The 17,250-nt window shown below is 37.7% G+C and overlaps 1 protein-coding gene across 1 annotated transcript in view; it reads right to left on the bottom strand.

The window, feature by feature from the left end:
- Positions 1–658: 658 nt before the first annotated feature.
- Positions 659–17,250, bottom strand: part of SECISBP2L (SECIS binding protein 2 like) — an 82,154-nt gene continuing 65,562 nt past the window's right edge. Inside the window, exons 17-18 of the mRNA XM_007935199.2 lie at positions 12,160–12,379; positions 659–1,341 (exon numbers count right to left, since the gene is read on the bottom strand). Coding sequence (XP_007933390.1) covers positions 659–1,341; positions 12,160–12,379 — 903 coding nt within the window. The remainder of the gene's footprint in view (positions 1,342–12,159; positions 12,380–17,250) is intronic.

Raw genomic sequence — 17,250 nt, 5'->3', positions numbered from 1 at the left:
ATCATGAGTGACTTTTCATTATTACAGACAACATCTATCACTTCACACAAACAAGGCCAGCCATGATCTGCCACAGTGCCTGGTTTCCTCTGCTAGCCTAAGTTTTAGAGGCTCTGTTTTAGCCCACCTCAATTTGAATCTATCACAATGAGAGATGCTTCTACAAGAAGCATCTGTGGACCAAACAAGAGTTGCGTCATTTTTTAGTTTTCTGATTTTTATTAGTTCTTTGATTCTACCTCTAATTCTTTTTAAAGAAGCCCAAACACCTTTCTAGTCACAAATTAGAGTGAAGAGACATAGTGCTGAAGCAAACACTGGCACCTGCTCTTATCCTTAGACCCCTGATTAACTTTCAAAGTAAATTTAGGCAGTTTCATTAAAACTTGGTCATCCTTCTTTTTATTAATCATTATTTTCCATTACAAAATAAGCTGAAATGGATCTAAATTTTACACAGTTCTTAGAAAGACACTTAAATGCTAATTAAAAGCTAAGCGATAGATCATAACAAACAAATAAAAGACAGCTACAAAAATATTTCTGTTGGGAATTAAATACATGTATTAAATACTGAACAGTGCAAAATGTTGAGATGAAGCATAAAAGGTAATGGCTGCAACCCTTACACAGTTGGAGAATGATGACATTTCCTGAGTTATATATTTTGGGGTGTATAATTTGAAGCAGAGTGCTCTTTGTTCAGTGAACTGCAGGTGCTGGGCTTCTGTTGCTCATGACTTGCTTGCTGGTCAGTGGTCCATGCCTCACTCTCTACCCCTGGCTCCAGCGGCTCAGGCACCTCTGCCTCCTCTTCTCCACTTTGCTCTGCATTGTCTTCCTCAGAACCATTAAGGGTTTTTCCAAGCTGAAGGGTTTCCATAGTTCTCTGGGTCTCTGAGACCCAAGATTCAATTCTACTATTGAGCTGCACTTCTACAGATATGGGTTCATGAGTATAATCTTCCTCCTCTTCCTCCTCCTCATCATCCTCTTCTTCAAGCATGCCAGGTACAAGAGTGCTAGTGGTGCTGGTGATGGAGGAATTCAAAAGATCTCGGCAACTGCCATCCAAAGAACCAGTCTCTGTACTCTGCTGTGAGGCCCATTCTAGGTCATCTGGCTTCACTTCCTCTTTATCGCTTGCTGTAGACTTACCAGGGTTTGTAGCTGAGGTAGTACCGCCTACAGTCACTAACGATGGCTGCTTACCAGTAAGGGTTGTGTCAAATGGAAGCTTACTGGCTTTTTCAGATGTGCTGTGCTTACAGGAAACCTCTCTCTCATTTTCTGATGTTTCCAGTCCATCTGAAGTTTCCACCATGTTTCTCCAATTTGTTTCTGCAAATATCAAACAGATTTTTTAAAACCAGAACACTGTTTCAGAATCACTTTACTCTTAAAAACCCACAAATAAGAGAGAACAAAATACAGAAATACGTTGGCTCAACAACTGATTGGAAAAATGAAGAAGTTAATTTGTTCTAAAACGAGTTTGAATGTTAAAAAGGGAAGACAATTCTCAAAACAGTGCTCTCAAGGTAAAGATAGTGGTGATAACCTAAAATTATTTTGAATGACTGGAAGCCTGTTTCAGAGCAGAAAATTCACCAGGAATCAGAAGATGTAGTACTTGCTCTGCTATGTCTCCTTTTTCTGTCTCTATTTTTGTTTTTTAAGTGACAGTAGCTTCCTATTTGCATTTTATGTAATTCTCTTATCAAGTTGTGGTGATAAAACCAAGCACATAGTGGGCTACTCATGTTAATATATCCAACTTGATTATCACCACTGACTACACATTGATTCAAACCGTATTTTGGGTACTTGAAATCTGGGCACATGGCTTGAAAAAAGTCCCTGCATCTACTTCAAATGTAGAACAGGCCCTCCCCCATCTCACACCAACCTATGAATCAAAATTTAGTCTCCTGATACTCTCATTCTCAGTTAGGAGCATTATCGTTTGCACAGTCTCAACACTAAAGAAGTCTTTTAGTAATCCCTGAGTGTACTTTTTCCTCTTTACCCTGCTCAACTCTTCACTATACTATGTCATTTCTAGCTTGAAAACTGCTCACTTTGGTTTCTTCTCCCCCATTTCCATCACTATTTGGCTCAGGCCTTCTTTAACTTTCTATACTTCCTCACTAGTTTTGCAAAACAGTCACATCATGTTCATTTAAATGGTTTCCATTACCATAGGATATGATCTAAAGGCACAACCAAGCCCCTCATGATCTGAACCTTATCTATCTTTCTATTCTTATTTCATTCCAACCCTGCATTCCATGCTCAGCTGCACACTGTGCCCAGAAGTCATAAAAACCAAAAAGAACTCACTGCCATCTAGTCAATTCGATTCATAGCGACCCCTCTTTGGGTTTCCAAGATGGTATCTCTACAGAAATAGATTGCCCAATCTTGCCTCCGAGGAGTGGCTGGTGGGTTTGAACTGCCAGCCTCCTGGTTAGCAGTCAAATGCCTCAGGCACTATACCACCAGAGCTCCCCGCAGACATCATACGCTGTCTATTTATGACTCTTTGCCTCTGTATGAGTTGTTCTATCTGTACTTGTTCCTCTCTCACCCCTAACACTCTTACTCATCCTTGATTGTTGCTGTAGTTGTTACTTGTCACCAAGTTGGCTCCAACTCCTAGAGACCTTATGTATAAAAAAGCAAATCACTGCCCAGTCCTGTGACCTCTCAAAACTGTTGGTATGTCTAAATTCATTATTGCAGTCAATGTGTCAATCTATCTCACAGAGGGTTTCCCTTGTTTTCACTGACCCTCCACTTTTCAAAATATGGTATTCTTTTCTAGTGACTGATCTTTTCTGATGATGTATCCAAAGTAAGCAAGATCAAGTTTCACCATTACTGCTTGTAAAGCATTGTGGCTGTACTTCTTCCAAGACAGAATTTTTCATTCTTCTGGCAATCCAGTGTATATTCGATATTCTTCACCATCACCAGAATTCAAATGTGTGAATTCTTCTTTGGTCTTCTTTTTTCATTTTCCAGCTTTCATAAGCATATAAGTTGATTGGAAAGACCACAGGTTTGGTCAGGCACACCTCAGTCATCAAAGAAACATCTTGCTTTCTGAACACTTTAAAGACAGGCCTTTTGCAGCTGATTTTTTCCCACTGCAATATGTTGATTTCTTGACTGCTGCCTCCATGGGCACTAACTGTTGATCCAAGAAGAATGAAATTCTTAATTTCAGTTTTGTTGTTGTTTATCATGATGTTGTTTATTGATCCAGTTGTGAGAATTTTTGCTTTCTTTATGTTCTGGTGTAATACGTATCCTTTTACTCATCAGTAAATGTTTCAAGCAAGGTTATATCATCTGCATATGGCAGATTGTTCATTAACCCTCCTCCAATCCATATGCTGCATCTTGAGAATTACCTTTAAAGGTCAGTTCCTTTGTAAAGCCTTTCCTGAATTTCCTCAGAGAGGCATTCACTAACCTGGACTCTCAGAGCACATTTTACATAAGCACTTCAAAAGCACTTATTTGTTATGTTTGCTGTTCCAACCCCTGATCCCTCTAACTTCCGCTCCAGCTGATCTGTGTCCCTATGCTTGGTACACTGTAAAAGTATTGGGGGGGGGGGGGGTTCTCTACTAAATTTAAGTATTTCACACATATATCACCTAAGTTCAGAAGGAAGATTTGGCAATCTACTTTGCCCAAGGAGGGGCTGGGCAAATCTACTTTGCCCAAGGAGGAGTTGCTATATGTTGGATCGAACTCAATGGCGGTGAGTTTGGTTTGGTTTTTCATCACTTAAGTACGTAAAAAATAAATTTACAAAAGTCTGAAAATGAAAAAAAAATATTTAGATGCATATTTACATTTTCTTGCAATGGTCTTTTTACCCCTTCAAAAGTACTGTAAGAAATTCACTTATGGGGTCTTAAAAAAAGTCTTATCCCTCTGTTGACAGTATCAAAGCAATGAGTCAAACAGGAAAAAGGAAAAAGGAAGATCAGTAAAATGAGCCAGGCTGAGTACTGGGTGGTCATCTACTCTGTAGATAAGCTGAAAGCCAGATGGGTCCTTCAGAAGAATGAAAGGGAATAGAACTTTGAAAACAGAGACAAGGGACTCTGAGATTAGCCATCAAGAGACCTATCATAATGATCAAAGAGCCACTGAAGTAATGATTCACAAGAAGGCAAAGACTAAGGCTCACATCTTAAAATAATAGGTGAAGCCTGATCAATAGCTAACGAACACACAAACACATGAGCATGACTGAGAGGAACAGAGCAGGTAGGAAAGGGCCATTTTTTCTCTAGGACACAGGAAAGAACGTGCAGGGAGCTAAGGGTGGGGCTCTAGTACAGACAGTCTGATGCAAGAACAAAGGATCTAGAAGATCACTTTTGAAGGGACTAGGAAGGTTAAAGGCATGATCAAAGGTCTCAACAAACCTGGAAATCACACTCTCTGGTTTATTTTAGCAGAACTTATTCAATAAAGCTCTACCTTGCCAGTCAACCCCTTCTAGAGTTTCCTTTATTGGTTCTTTGTGAAACTGTCTTTTTTAACTTTCCAATCACACCAGTGGTTTGTCAGAGGAAGAAGTGTGTGCTTCTCCCATCAGTCAGTAAACAGAAGAAAGCTGGACATCTTTGGATGGTTGTTACAGAGTAGAAAAATAAACAAGTTCAAAGGCCTACAGAGGAAGGGGTGATAGCAGGGAATGAGCAGGAAACTCAGAATAAATGGGCCAGACATTAAGGCTGTCCTCTTGTCTTAAGTGGTGACTGAATACCTACTGTGTGGTCTTACTGGGAATTCATTCAACAGACAGGGAATATACACCATAGTGGTTGAGTGCAGTTGTACAGTCCAAATTACCAGTACCAGTTTTATAACACTGGTCAAGTTATTTACCTCTCTTTTCCTTACCTACCATATAGGGTACAGTATTTCTTATCTCACAGGGTTGTTGAGAGAATTAAATGACAATAAATGTAAAGTGCTTAGAAAAGTACATAGCACATAATAAGAGCTTCCAAAAAAACATACCAACACAACTGCCATCAGGTTAATTTTGACTCAAAGTGACCCGACAGAACACAGTACAATTGTTCCATGGTTTCCAAGGCTGTAAATCTTTATAGGAGCAGACTGTCACATCTTCCTCCCACAGAGCAGCTGGTGGGTTCAAACCACAGACCTTTTGGTTAACGCTGAATGCTTAATCACTGTGTCACCATGGCTTCTTTAGTAGGTTGTTACTTTTCAAGTGTCCATTATATGCCAAGTCCCTAGACTCAAAAAACTTACAGTTCAGTTGGGATTTATGTTCAAAAATAGCTGTTTCATTTAAGTGTGAAAGAACTAAGACTTAGCTCAAGTGGAGGAGAGAACATAAACAAAGAAACAATTAAGATATACGGGAGGGACAATAAAACTAAATCATCAATAGGGGCCTTTTTATTCGATTAATGTTTAGTAGCCCTTTCCCCAGCTTTAAGGAGCCCTGGTGGTGCAGTGGTTAAGTGTGTAGCTGTTAACTGCAATGTTGGTGGTTCAAATCCACCAGCTGCTCCACAGAAGAAAGATGTGGCAGTCTACTTCCTTAAATATTACAGCCTTGGAAACCCTATGGGGCAGTTGTACTTCATCACATAGGGTTGCTATGATTTGGAATTGACTCAACAACAATGGATAGTAGGGTTCCCCAGCTGTTTCTTTAAATCACGGAAATCAAAAGATTCTAGAAATTGTGCAAAAGGATGGTACAGTAGACACTATTTGCCATCTATCCAATATGCATTCCCCATTTTCTTCCTTGCTAATAGAATTCCCAGTCCCAGAGAATAAGTTAAAATAGTTCTTGGCCTATCATGGCTATTCCAGTCTACCTTTGCCAAATACTCTCTTTTTCATGCTTGCCCCGTGATCAGTTCTGGCCAATGGCAAAGAGTGGAAGTCTTCTAAAAACTCTGTCTTTCACTGTTAAAAGGAGCACACTGGCTGAACCTTCTGGTTTTGATTGTAGATGTGATACCAAGAGCTGCAGCAACTGCTTATAAGCAAACATAAGATGATAAGCATAAAAACAAGAAGTCACAGACTAAGAATGGGAGAGAAAAAGAGCTAGAATCCTTGGTAGCACTGGTTACCTCTAGATTTTATATCTGAAATAATTAAATAGCCTAATTTCTTAGGCTACAATTAGTGGGTTTTACATTTCTAGCAGAATGTATCCGGTACAGACAGAGTAATGTTGAGCTCAGTTCTCAATATTATTTATGATTATTTCTGCCCATTTCATTGGCATTCAGATAAAATCAGCTCATCATGCCAGAATCTGTAAGATTCTGTCTAGTTTCCTCTCTGAGATCAACCATTAGTGCACAGGAGTTAGCTCTCAATGGAACCTTAGAGACGACCTGGACCAATTCTCTTCCTTTTACTAAAAAGTAATTCAAGGCCCAGAGAGCAGTCTATCATGCTTCCAGGTAGAGTGAAAAAAAGCCAAGACAGTAATCTTTTAATGCTTTAAATTTTCTGCCTTTTGCAAACATCTCCCAAATCTTTTTTCTTTTACACAACTTGTGGATAAGGCACTTGACTGCTAACTGGAAGATATGCAGTTCAAACCCATCAGTTGCTCGGCAGAAGGAAGACTGGGTGATCTACTTCCGTAAAGATTTACAGCCTCGGAAACCCAATGGAGGTGGCCAAGACTTGGAAACGACTTGATAGCAGTGAGTTTGGTTTTTCTGGTGGTCTTTGTATTTGCCCTTATAAAGATCATTTGTCCACACACAGCTTTATGAATTTAGCACACAGTTTGTCTATGGGATTTGGCATTTCACTACATAAAGAACTGATTTCATTATGCTGAGTAAAATAAACCAATCACAGAAAGACAAATATTATATGAGTCCACTACTATAAAAAGTCAAGGAAAATTTTACACTTGGAAGGAACTTTGGTGGTTACCAGGGATGGGAGGAGAGAGGAAAGAACATTGCTAGCTAGGTAAAAGACAAGTATTGATCTGAGTGAAAGGAAAGGCAATATACCAAAAGTTGGTGACCAGCACAATATCACTAAAGAAAAGGAAGACACGGAGTGGTGCACAAGAGGTACAGACAACAAAGGTAAATACTATCACATACACAATATTGCATTATAAGTAATAACAAACATTAATCTATGACTGGATACATGGGTAGATAGGCATGATGATCATATGGATAGGTGAAAAGGAATATATATAGGTCTGGCAGATGGTATTTCTATATGCATATTTGTATATGCTATAAAAATGTCCATTTGTATAATAAAGCAAATATGGTACAAAGTTTTGATAACTTCTTAGTCACCTTGAAGGAGTGAATCGTTGGGCCTGAAGGCTCAAGACCACAGTTATGGGGAACATCAAGCTCATACAGCGTAACATACTATACAAAAACAATGTTCTAAATCTTATTTTGGCGTGTAGTGACTGGGGTCTTAAAAGCTTGCAAGCAGCCATCTAAGATACAACTATTGGTCTCTCCTCATCCAGAACAAAGAAGACTGAAGAAAATCAAAGACATGTGGAAACAATTAGTCCAAGTGTCTAATGGACCATGGGGAACCTCAGCCTACAAGACCCTGATACCAGAGATGGTGCCTGGATACCACTGCCAACCACCAGAAAGGGATCAAAATTGGAGATCCTGGATAGAGTGGGAGAAAAATGTGGAACAAAATTCAAAATAACAAAAAAGACCAGGATTACTGGTTGGAGAGAATCTGGGGAAACCTCAAGACTACGGCCCCTAGTCATCCTTTGGGCCTGGAATTGAACTCATTCCTGTGGCTTACCCTTCAGTCAAACAAAAGACAGGCCTATTAGGTGAACAATTACACAAGGGAGATGCACTCCTTAGAACAATCAACCACAGGAGATCAGAAGGGCAGCATTTGCACAGAGAGAAAGTTCAGAAGATAGGAATGCAGGGGAAAGAAGAACACAGGAGAAAGGTAACCAGAGTGAGGAAGTAGAAAGAGAGCTGTTACACTGTAGGGATTAATGTCACAAAACAAATATATATGAACTATTGAACAGAAAATGAATTTTTCCTGTAAACTATCACCCAAATCCCAATAAAAAATTAACTAAATAAATAAATAAGAACTGATCTCACAACTTTAGCACTTTATCTTCTTCATTTGCAACTAAGTATCAGGCCAGCAAAAGGTAGAACCTCTATGTCAGTACTACCTAGCCATCCATGACCAATATTTTCCTAAAGGTCCACAATAATTGTTTGTCTCAGGTCTAGAGCTTTATCAAAAGTATTCCATACATTTAACGACTAGGAGACTAGGAAAGAAAATATGCAAAAAGGTGGGTAGTAAGTTATTTAGTAAACTCCAAGACAGATAAAAGAAGGAAAGACAATGGGCCAAGATGGAAGAGGAAACTCTTTTGAAAAAGAATGGAAAAGATCATAGACAAGATGGAGGAACAGGCAGACAAGTGACACAGATCCTCTTAAACAAAGACAAGAAAAATCAATTGACAGAGATACAGAAGATAATCCTGGAGCCCTGAGCTTTGAAAGGAACTATACAGAAGTGGACTAGGCACCAACTAGTGGAAAAATCTGAACAAAAACAGTGAGTATATAGACAGTCGGAGCTGCAGACTGTCAGCTATTCTGACAGGACCAACAACATGAATATTTCCAAATGGTGTTGGGACCTGAGAATTGACCTAAAGATCAGCTCTGGTCACCAAGGGCTGCAGGGCAGACTGTGCTGGTGGTCTGTGGCTAGGAAGGGAAACAACAAGGAGGGAGACAACATGAGTTGTTGACTCCGCTGTCTGGTGGGCGCAGCCATTTTGATTGTTTACATGCAGCGGCCATTTTGGATATTTAAAGGGACCTAGGGCACAGTCATTTTGAATGTTTACAAGTGGTGGCCATTTTGGATATTTAAAGTGACCAAGGATGCAACCATTTTGAAACTTTATAAGTGGCAATGATTGTGGATTTTAAAGTGATAGCATTCTCACATTCGGATTTCAGGGACCTAAGAATAGACTCTGTTTGCCAACATCCACAGCAACATACAACAGGTTGACAACAGGAAAGGAGACATGTGGTGAGTGTGTAAGTACCGTCAACTAGTTAATAGGGGAGCACAGCACAGTATCCTGCTTGCGTAGATAACATACAAAGAAAACAAAAATCGTGGGCAAGTCACTCCAACATACAACCACCAATTAAATATAAACACAAAAACATCACAATGCCTCAGGGACAACAGAGCATCACAGTCCACACAAAGAAGCAAGATAAAGCATGACAAACAAGGGACCAGGATACAGACCTAAAATGCACCCCTGAGGAAGACGCAGCATTGTAACTCCCTGATAAAGAATTCAAAAGAATTATATTGAGGTATCTTTAACAAACTGAGAGGCAGATCAAGGAAAACACAGAGAAAACCCTAGAACAATTTTGAAAGACAATACAAGAACAAAATGACAAAATAAACGAAAAATGAGAAATGATACAAAATCCACACACAGAAATCGAGAAGATTAATACTAAATTTTCAGAAATAGATAAGACATTGAATGGGCAAAGGAGCAGAAATTGAATCAATGGAAGACAGAATTAGGGAGACTGAGGCAAATACCTGAACACTTCTATGGAAAGAGATAAATCAGAAAGAAGATCAAAACAAAATGAAGAAAGCCTAAGGTTCATGTGGGATGCCATCATGTGTAATCGGAATTCCAGAAAAAGAAGACAAATAAAACCACAGAGAAAATTGTCAAAGATTTGTGGAAGACAATTTTCCTGGTATGATAAAAGATGAGAACATATCTATTCAAGAAGTCCAACAAACCCCAAACAGGAGAGACCCCAAAAGAAAATCATCATCAAACTCACCAAAACCAAAGACAAAAAGAGAATCATGAGACCAGCACAAGAAAAAACAAAAAGTTACCTACAAGGGGTAACCAATAAGACTACACTCAGATTTCTCAACAGAAACCATGCAGGCAAGAAGACAATGGATGGTATATATAAAACTCTGAAAGAGAAAAATTTCCAACCAAGAATTATGTACCCAGCAAAACTGTCCCTCAAATATGATGGTGAAATTAGGACATTTCCAGATAAGCAGAAATTAAGGGAATTTGTGCAAACCAGACCAACCTTACAAGAGATGCTAAAGGTAGTCCTTTGGACAGAGAAGCAACAACAGCCAACAACAAATGACTATTAACACACATGATGATATAACCCAGAAACCAATCTAGCTATGTAAGTATCCAAAGTAAAGAAGCCTACAAGATTGTAAACAGGGAACCAGAGACATCAATTAACAAATGAGGACAACAACAAACCAAAAGGAGGAAAAAAACTGTGTCATTACAGAACTTCTAAATGGTAGGGAAACCAAAACAACTACAAGGTAGTTCTAAACTTGGAAAGAAAACTATAAATCACAGGGTAACCTCAAAAAAAATTATAAACCTTCACATCAAATTAAAAAAGAGGACCAGCACAAATATTTAGCAAAGACTAAAACAATAGCAATGAAGGAAGTGATAACATGATTCATAAACAAAACTAGCTCAGCATAGAAAACTATATGGAACAAAGAAATCGACACTACAGAAAAGCATATAACAAAAATGACAGCAACAAATTCATATTTGCCGATACTTACATACCTGGCAAGGGACTTATCTCTCAAATTTATAGAAAACTCCAACATCTCAACACCAAAGGAATTAACAATCCAATTGAAAAATGGGCAGAAGACATGAACACACACTTCACCAAGGAGGATATTCAGATGTCCAGCTAATACATGAAGAGATGCTCACAATCACTGGCCATCAGAGAGATGCAAATCAAAATAAGGAGATACTGTCTCACCCCAGCACTGATGGCAAGGTTCAATGAGACAGAAAATAACAAATGCTGGGGGGATGTGGAGAGATTGGGACTTTTTGTACACTGCTGGTGGGACTGTGAAATGATACAACCACTGTGGAAAACAGTATGGTGATTCCTTAGAAAGCTGGAATTAGAGATACCATTTGACCCAGCAATCCCATTACTAGGTATATATCTTAAAGAGGTGAGAGCCAGGGCAGGAACAGATAATATGCACACTCATGTTCATCGCAGCACTATTTAAAACAGCAAAAAGGTGGAAACAACCTACGTGCCCATCAGCAGAAGAGTGGATGACCAAACTGTGGTATATACATATAGTGGAATGCTATGCAGCACTAAAGAATAATGTAGAGTCTGCAAAACACTGCATAACATGGATGAACCTGGAGGACATTATGCTGGGTGAAATAAGTCAATCAGAAAAGGACAAATATAGTATTAGTTCATTGTTGTGGAGGGTGAAGGAAAGGTTTATATACGGAGGGAAACTTTCTTTGTTGGATGCCAGGGGTGGGAGGGGAGAGGAAGGAACACTGCCAAAAAAAAAAAATGCATTGACCCATCTCACGTTAGTTTTGTGTATTTCACTGTACATAAATTATATTTCAATAAAATGCATTAAAAAGTAATTATAATAATGGAAGAGGGGAAACAAATCAGAAACCAGATCAAGAAAGAGGAGAACTTAATAGTTCAAAGTATTATGGAAACAAAGCAAGAGAACTTAAGATGTATGTGCAATAAATAATGTTGTTTTAAATATTAAAAATAAATACTATTTTTTATGTATTTCTTTTTGACTATAATCAAATTTAACTCAAAACAAATGCTACATGCCTGGATTTTATAAGCTTAGATTGAACAGTATTCTGTATTTTAGTTTACTTTGTAAATACAAATTTTAGTAACAATATAAAATATTTTAATAAAACTACAACAATACAATTTACTTAGTTATGGGTCACAAGTATGGTGCATTTGTTTTTAAATCTCCTTGGGTTTTTTTGTAGTTTTAGATTTCGGAACTGTAATCAAATTCTAAGATCTCACAGAAAGACTCAGTTCCAAATTCTCCTAATGTTTAATAGACACGTTTAATGCAGTACTTTAAACACAATTTGATAATCAAGAATAAAGGTAAAAACTAAGCCATTTTCCAGAAAAATTAAGTCATGTAAAATGGTATGTAACAACTTACCATATTCTTTTTCATTTACTTCAGAGATAGGTTCAGAAATAACACTGCAGAAAGAAATTGCACTTGCTGCAGAGGGATTCCGAGAATGCCCCATGTGGTGGGGTACCTTTTTCACATTCTTTAAGGCTTCCTCAGCCTGCTCTTGCTCCATTGCTGCAACCATATCTTTATATGCTTTCCTGGCTTCTTCAGTGAGTTCTACTAACTTATTAAACAGGCTCTAAAAATAATAAGAGATTCTGATTAGTCCATTTTCATTATAGTTTTTATTCCTACTAAATAGCAGTATCTCCACTCTTTCAGCGTCATGTATACTTTCAAATCAACACAAAATCCAAATGGTATGCAAACCACAAAACCTTATAAAATACCTTATTTTATATATATATATATATATATATATGTGTGTGTATATATATATATATATATGTATATATATATATATATTTTTTTTTTTTTCCATTCTTACAAACCTGAGCAAATGTCTTAATTCTAATTAAGAGCTCCCAATTCTAATACTAGTCACTAAATATATTTAAGGAGCTCTGGTAGCGCAGTGCCTAAGGCACTTGATGGCTAACCTGAAGGCTGGTGGTTCAAACCCACCAGCCACTCCTAGGAAGGTTGGGCAATCTACTTCCGTAGTGACTGCCTTGGACACCCAAGGAGGGGTCGCTATGAGTTGGGTCCTACTCGACTGCACATAACAACAACAAATGTATTTAAAGTTCTTATAGACTTTAATTCAATCAATATACTGCCTGTCTGTCAGGCACTATAGAGGGTACAAAGATGACTAGAATACTACAGCTGAAAGGAGAAACTCCACAGCTGAAAGGAAAGACAAGAGACAGCGGTGATTCAAGGGACAATACCGTAAATGCCTTGAGAGGTATAAACTATGTGGCTCTTTATAGAGCCACAAATCTAACTGCTCAGTATCACTGAAGAATTCACACAGGAAGACGCCATCTTATATGATTTTGAAAAACAGGTACAATTTTGAACATTAGAAACAGGATATTCTGAGGCAAGTATGCAAAACCACGACTAAAAGTATGACTATAAGAGAGTATAAAGGTCGTTTCAGGAACAGTAAAGAGTCTTACTTAGGTTGGAATATAAGAGAATAAGTATGTGCAGGGTAACATCCAGGGATGTAGGAAAAGAAACCAACCCAAATGTCAAGTCAATTCTGACCCATAGCAATCCTTGGGACAGAATAGAACTGCCCCATAGGATTTCCAAGGGTGTAAATCTTTACAGAAGCAGACTGCCTCATCTTTCTCCAATGGAGCAGCTGGCTGGTTCAAACAGCTGACCTTTCGGTTAACAGCCCAATGTTCTAACCAGTGTACCACCAGAGTTCCTTCCACAAGAATTAAAGTTCCCTATAATTTTCTCTTGTTAGAACGTAAAGACAAAAAACAGTCAATGATGGTCTAGTCAACTGGGGCCTCAACAATGATGAAAATACATTAACAAAATAGATAAACATGATTATTGGGCCAAAAGCAATTATGGATATGGAACATACAGTCTAGAAGTAGTACGAGGAGGTAAATACCCAGACGTTCTTCTATCAGTGAAATTCATAACAAAAATGAATATGAATGGAATAAATTATGCCAGTGAATCATTATCTGTGGTAGGACCAAAGACCATACCTGTGCCAATAAAATGGCAAAATTCACATAGCATTAAAGATGTATATACAATTAAACGATGTCCAAAGAAAATATAAAGGTTCCACAGCCACCAGAAAGACAATTACTTTTAGCAGTTCTCACATCACAATTCAACAATCTTCTCATGTTAGTATCTTGATTTAGTATCACAATGCAAAACACCCACATGCTGCTGTTGTTGAGTGCTGTCAAGTCAATTTTGACTCACAGGAACTCCATGTCACAGAGTAGAACTGTCCCACTGGATTTTCTTGGCTGTAATTTTGTGTGTGAGTTTTTGTTTTTGTTGTTAACTGAAGTATAAAATACACACAAAAATCCATAAAAGATACATACAGTTTGATGAACTTTTCACAAACTGAACACATGTAACCAGCATCCAAACCAAGAAATAGAACATTACTGTTCTGAATGTGCACATTCCCTTTCATCACAACCTCCATCAAGGATAACTACAATTCCAGGTGCTAAGCCAACAGACTGCTTTTTTGGCTGTAATCTTTACAGAAGGAGAATGGCAGGTGTTTCTCCTGCAGAGCTGCTGGTGGATTTCAACTGCCAACCCTCCAGTTAGCAGCCGAGTACTTAACCACTGCATCGCCAGCTGTTAAACACTGTGTGTGCACACATACACACAAGTATTTTTATATATAAACTTATGTTTTCAGACACCAGGAGGAAAAATAGAGCATAATTTTTTAACAAGGTCTTGTTATTTAAGTATAAGTCTAAATATGTTTTTGAAAATAATCTCAAGAAGGAAAAACATAAATGACATGTTTTAGCCAGCTGTAGTTTAAATTGTTTAACATACCAGGTAGAATAAATGATGTTGCTAACTGTATCGAGTTTTGAAAAAGGACGGGTGGTGACTACTAATAGTCTCAAAATATATTCGGGATTTATATTTTTTTTTAAAAAAGGGAAGACGAAGTCTGTTAAAAGTAGCCCTATATGTTATATGTAACAGACTTAATAGATATTTGTTTGCAACCTTTAACATGTAAGTGAAACCAACAAAAAGAAAATGACATGCAATTTTGAGATTAATACTGAGTTTACAATGTAATAAAATATAGAAATTGTTAGAAATGAAAGAATGTAAGAAAATAAAATTGAAGAGATAAGTTGGAGCAGCTGGAAGGGAGAAAAGCTAGGATCAGATAATAAAGACTTAGACTGTAAGAGTAAGGAATGAAAATTTAATTCAAAGGAAAGTTCTGTCAGATGATATAAATAAGCACACTACCACATTATTATGAATGGATATACTTCATAATACATCATTATTTTCTTTATCACCATTTTAAGAGTGCTATTTTCATTTAAACTATAATGTGTCTACCTCAAAATAGCTGAGGGCAGTAAAACATGCAAACAAAACTGGCAAGCATTTATAATTTAAAGCAGTAATAAGGCAATTGAAAACACATATGCCCACTTTTCCTGATCCCCTTCCTATTCTATAAACTCTAATACTGAATAAAAAAGGACATTTCATTGGGATTTATTAAGTGTTTTTATATATGACCTTTATTTATTTATTTACCTTCTTTCTTTCCCACAAAGGTATTAACATCCAAATTCTTACATATTGTGGTAGAGATGCATCTACCACACAATTCATTTATAGCTTGGTCATGCTCAAGTAACATATAAGGTGTCATGGATACAAAAAAAGAAGCCTGCTCTCAAAAAACTCAGTTAAAGAAGAAATGCATATAAACTACAGCAGGGTAGTATCACAGGCTATGACTGAGGAAACACAAATATCCATTATATACTTATAGAGAGGGTGGGTAGATAGATCATTTCATGGGTGGTTGGAGAGAAACTGAACTGATAGGGAAAAGGGGGATATGCAAACATGGTAACTGGACAGGAAAGAATACACACATACATGAGAATAGTATGGTTGGTAAGGGGAAAGGTCCTTTAATGATAGCATAAAATACTTTTTTTCCCCTTTAATACTTTAATGCATTTTTGGTGAAAATTTATACATAAGTTAGGTTTCCATTTGGCAGTTTCTGTGCAATTGTTCAGTGACATTATTTATACTTATCACAATGTGTTAACATTCTCTTATGTTTTGTATGTTCCACTTCTACTGTTCAAGTTTCCCTGCCCTCTTACCTTCTCATCTTTGCTTTTGAATAATTCTTCATCTTTTGGTCTCACACAGATGGTTTTTAAGTAAAGCACCAATCTTACGGGTAATATCCTTTTATTGCATGTGTCTGTTATTTTGCCAAAAAATGATCTCAGGATAGGCTTGGTTCTAGGTTTAAAAGAGTGTCTCGTGGCGATGGTCTCAGGCAGTCCTCTGTTCTCTCCCATTCCCAGTTCGTCCAGCTTTTTTTTTTTTTTTCTTTTTAAGAATTTGTGTTTTGCTCCACACTTTTCTCCCATTTTATCTGGGGCCATTTATTGTAGCCCTGGTCAGAACCGTCAGTTGTGGTAGCTGGGCACCATCTAGTTCTGTCTCAGGGCAGATGAGCTTGTGGCTCATGCAGACTTGTTTCTTCTGAGCTTTTGGTTACCTTATTGTTTTGCTCCTGGCAAGTACAGACCACTAGTTGTGTCTTAAATGGCTGTTTGCAAGATTTTAAGATCTCAGATGCCACTCACTTCACTGGGATGTAGATCATGATTTTTATGAACTCAGCTATGCTACTTGACTGAGTTGTCCCATAAGACTATGGTCCTAAGCTTTTAAACATAGAAAACTAATCTTGGGAAGTACTGGTTATATCTAAGGAGTATCTGTATTTATGTCCTCAGTGACTAAATGTGCCAATACCCACATATTTGTATTTACACATCCCTATAAACACCTCTCTCTGATCTTGCCTATGTACATATCTGTACCTACCTCTATAACAACATGCCTATACCCATCAAAATGTGCTCGAACACTTGTTTTAACTTTGGCTGTGCTATGTTCACTACATCCACATTTGGTGAACTTTTCCTATGGCCAAAAGTAAGTCTCTATGGATCTAAAGTGTTCTTCCCCTCCTTCTCTCCCTGATAACCACCAATGAAAGTTGCTCTCTATGTATCTGTTCTCATCCTCATATAAAAGAAGAATCACACAATATTTGTCCTTGTATGCTTGACTCACTTCACTTAGCATCATGCCCTCCAGGTCTACTCTTGTTATATTTCATGGACTCATCACTGCTCTTTATGGTTGAGTAGTATTCCACTGTATGTATGTACCACAATCTGCTTATCCATTCATCTGTTGATGGGTACTTCAGTTGTTTTCATTTATTTGCTATTGTGAATAAAGCAGCTGCAAACATAGGTGTGCATATGTTATATGCATAGGTGTTAATGTCATCATTTTTAGGTCTCTAGGGTATAAACCAGGAGCTCTGGTAGCATAGTGGCTAAG

The sequence above is a fragment of the Orycteropus afer genome, unplaced genomic scaffold (genome assembly GCF_000298275.1).
Source record: "Orycteropus afer afer isolate SDZICR_OR568_19922 unplaced genomic scaffold, OryAfe1.0 scaffold00026, whole genome shotgun sequence".
Classification (NCBI taxonomy): domain Eukaryota; kingdom Metazoa; phylum Chordata; class Mammalia; order Tubulidentata; family Orycteropodidae; genus Orycteropus; species Orycteropus afer.
This window is presented reverse-complemented; position numbering and strand designations above follow the sequence as displayed.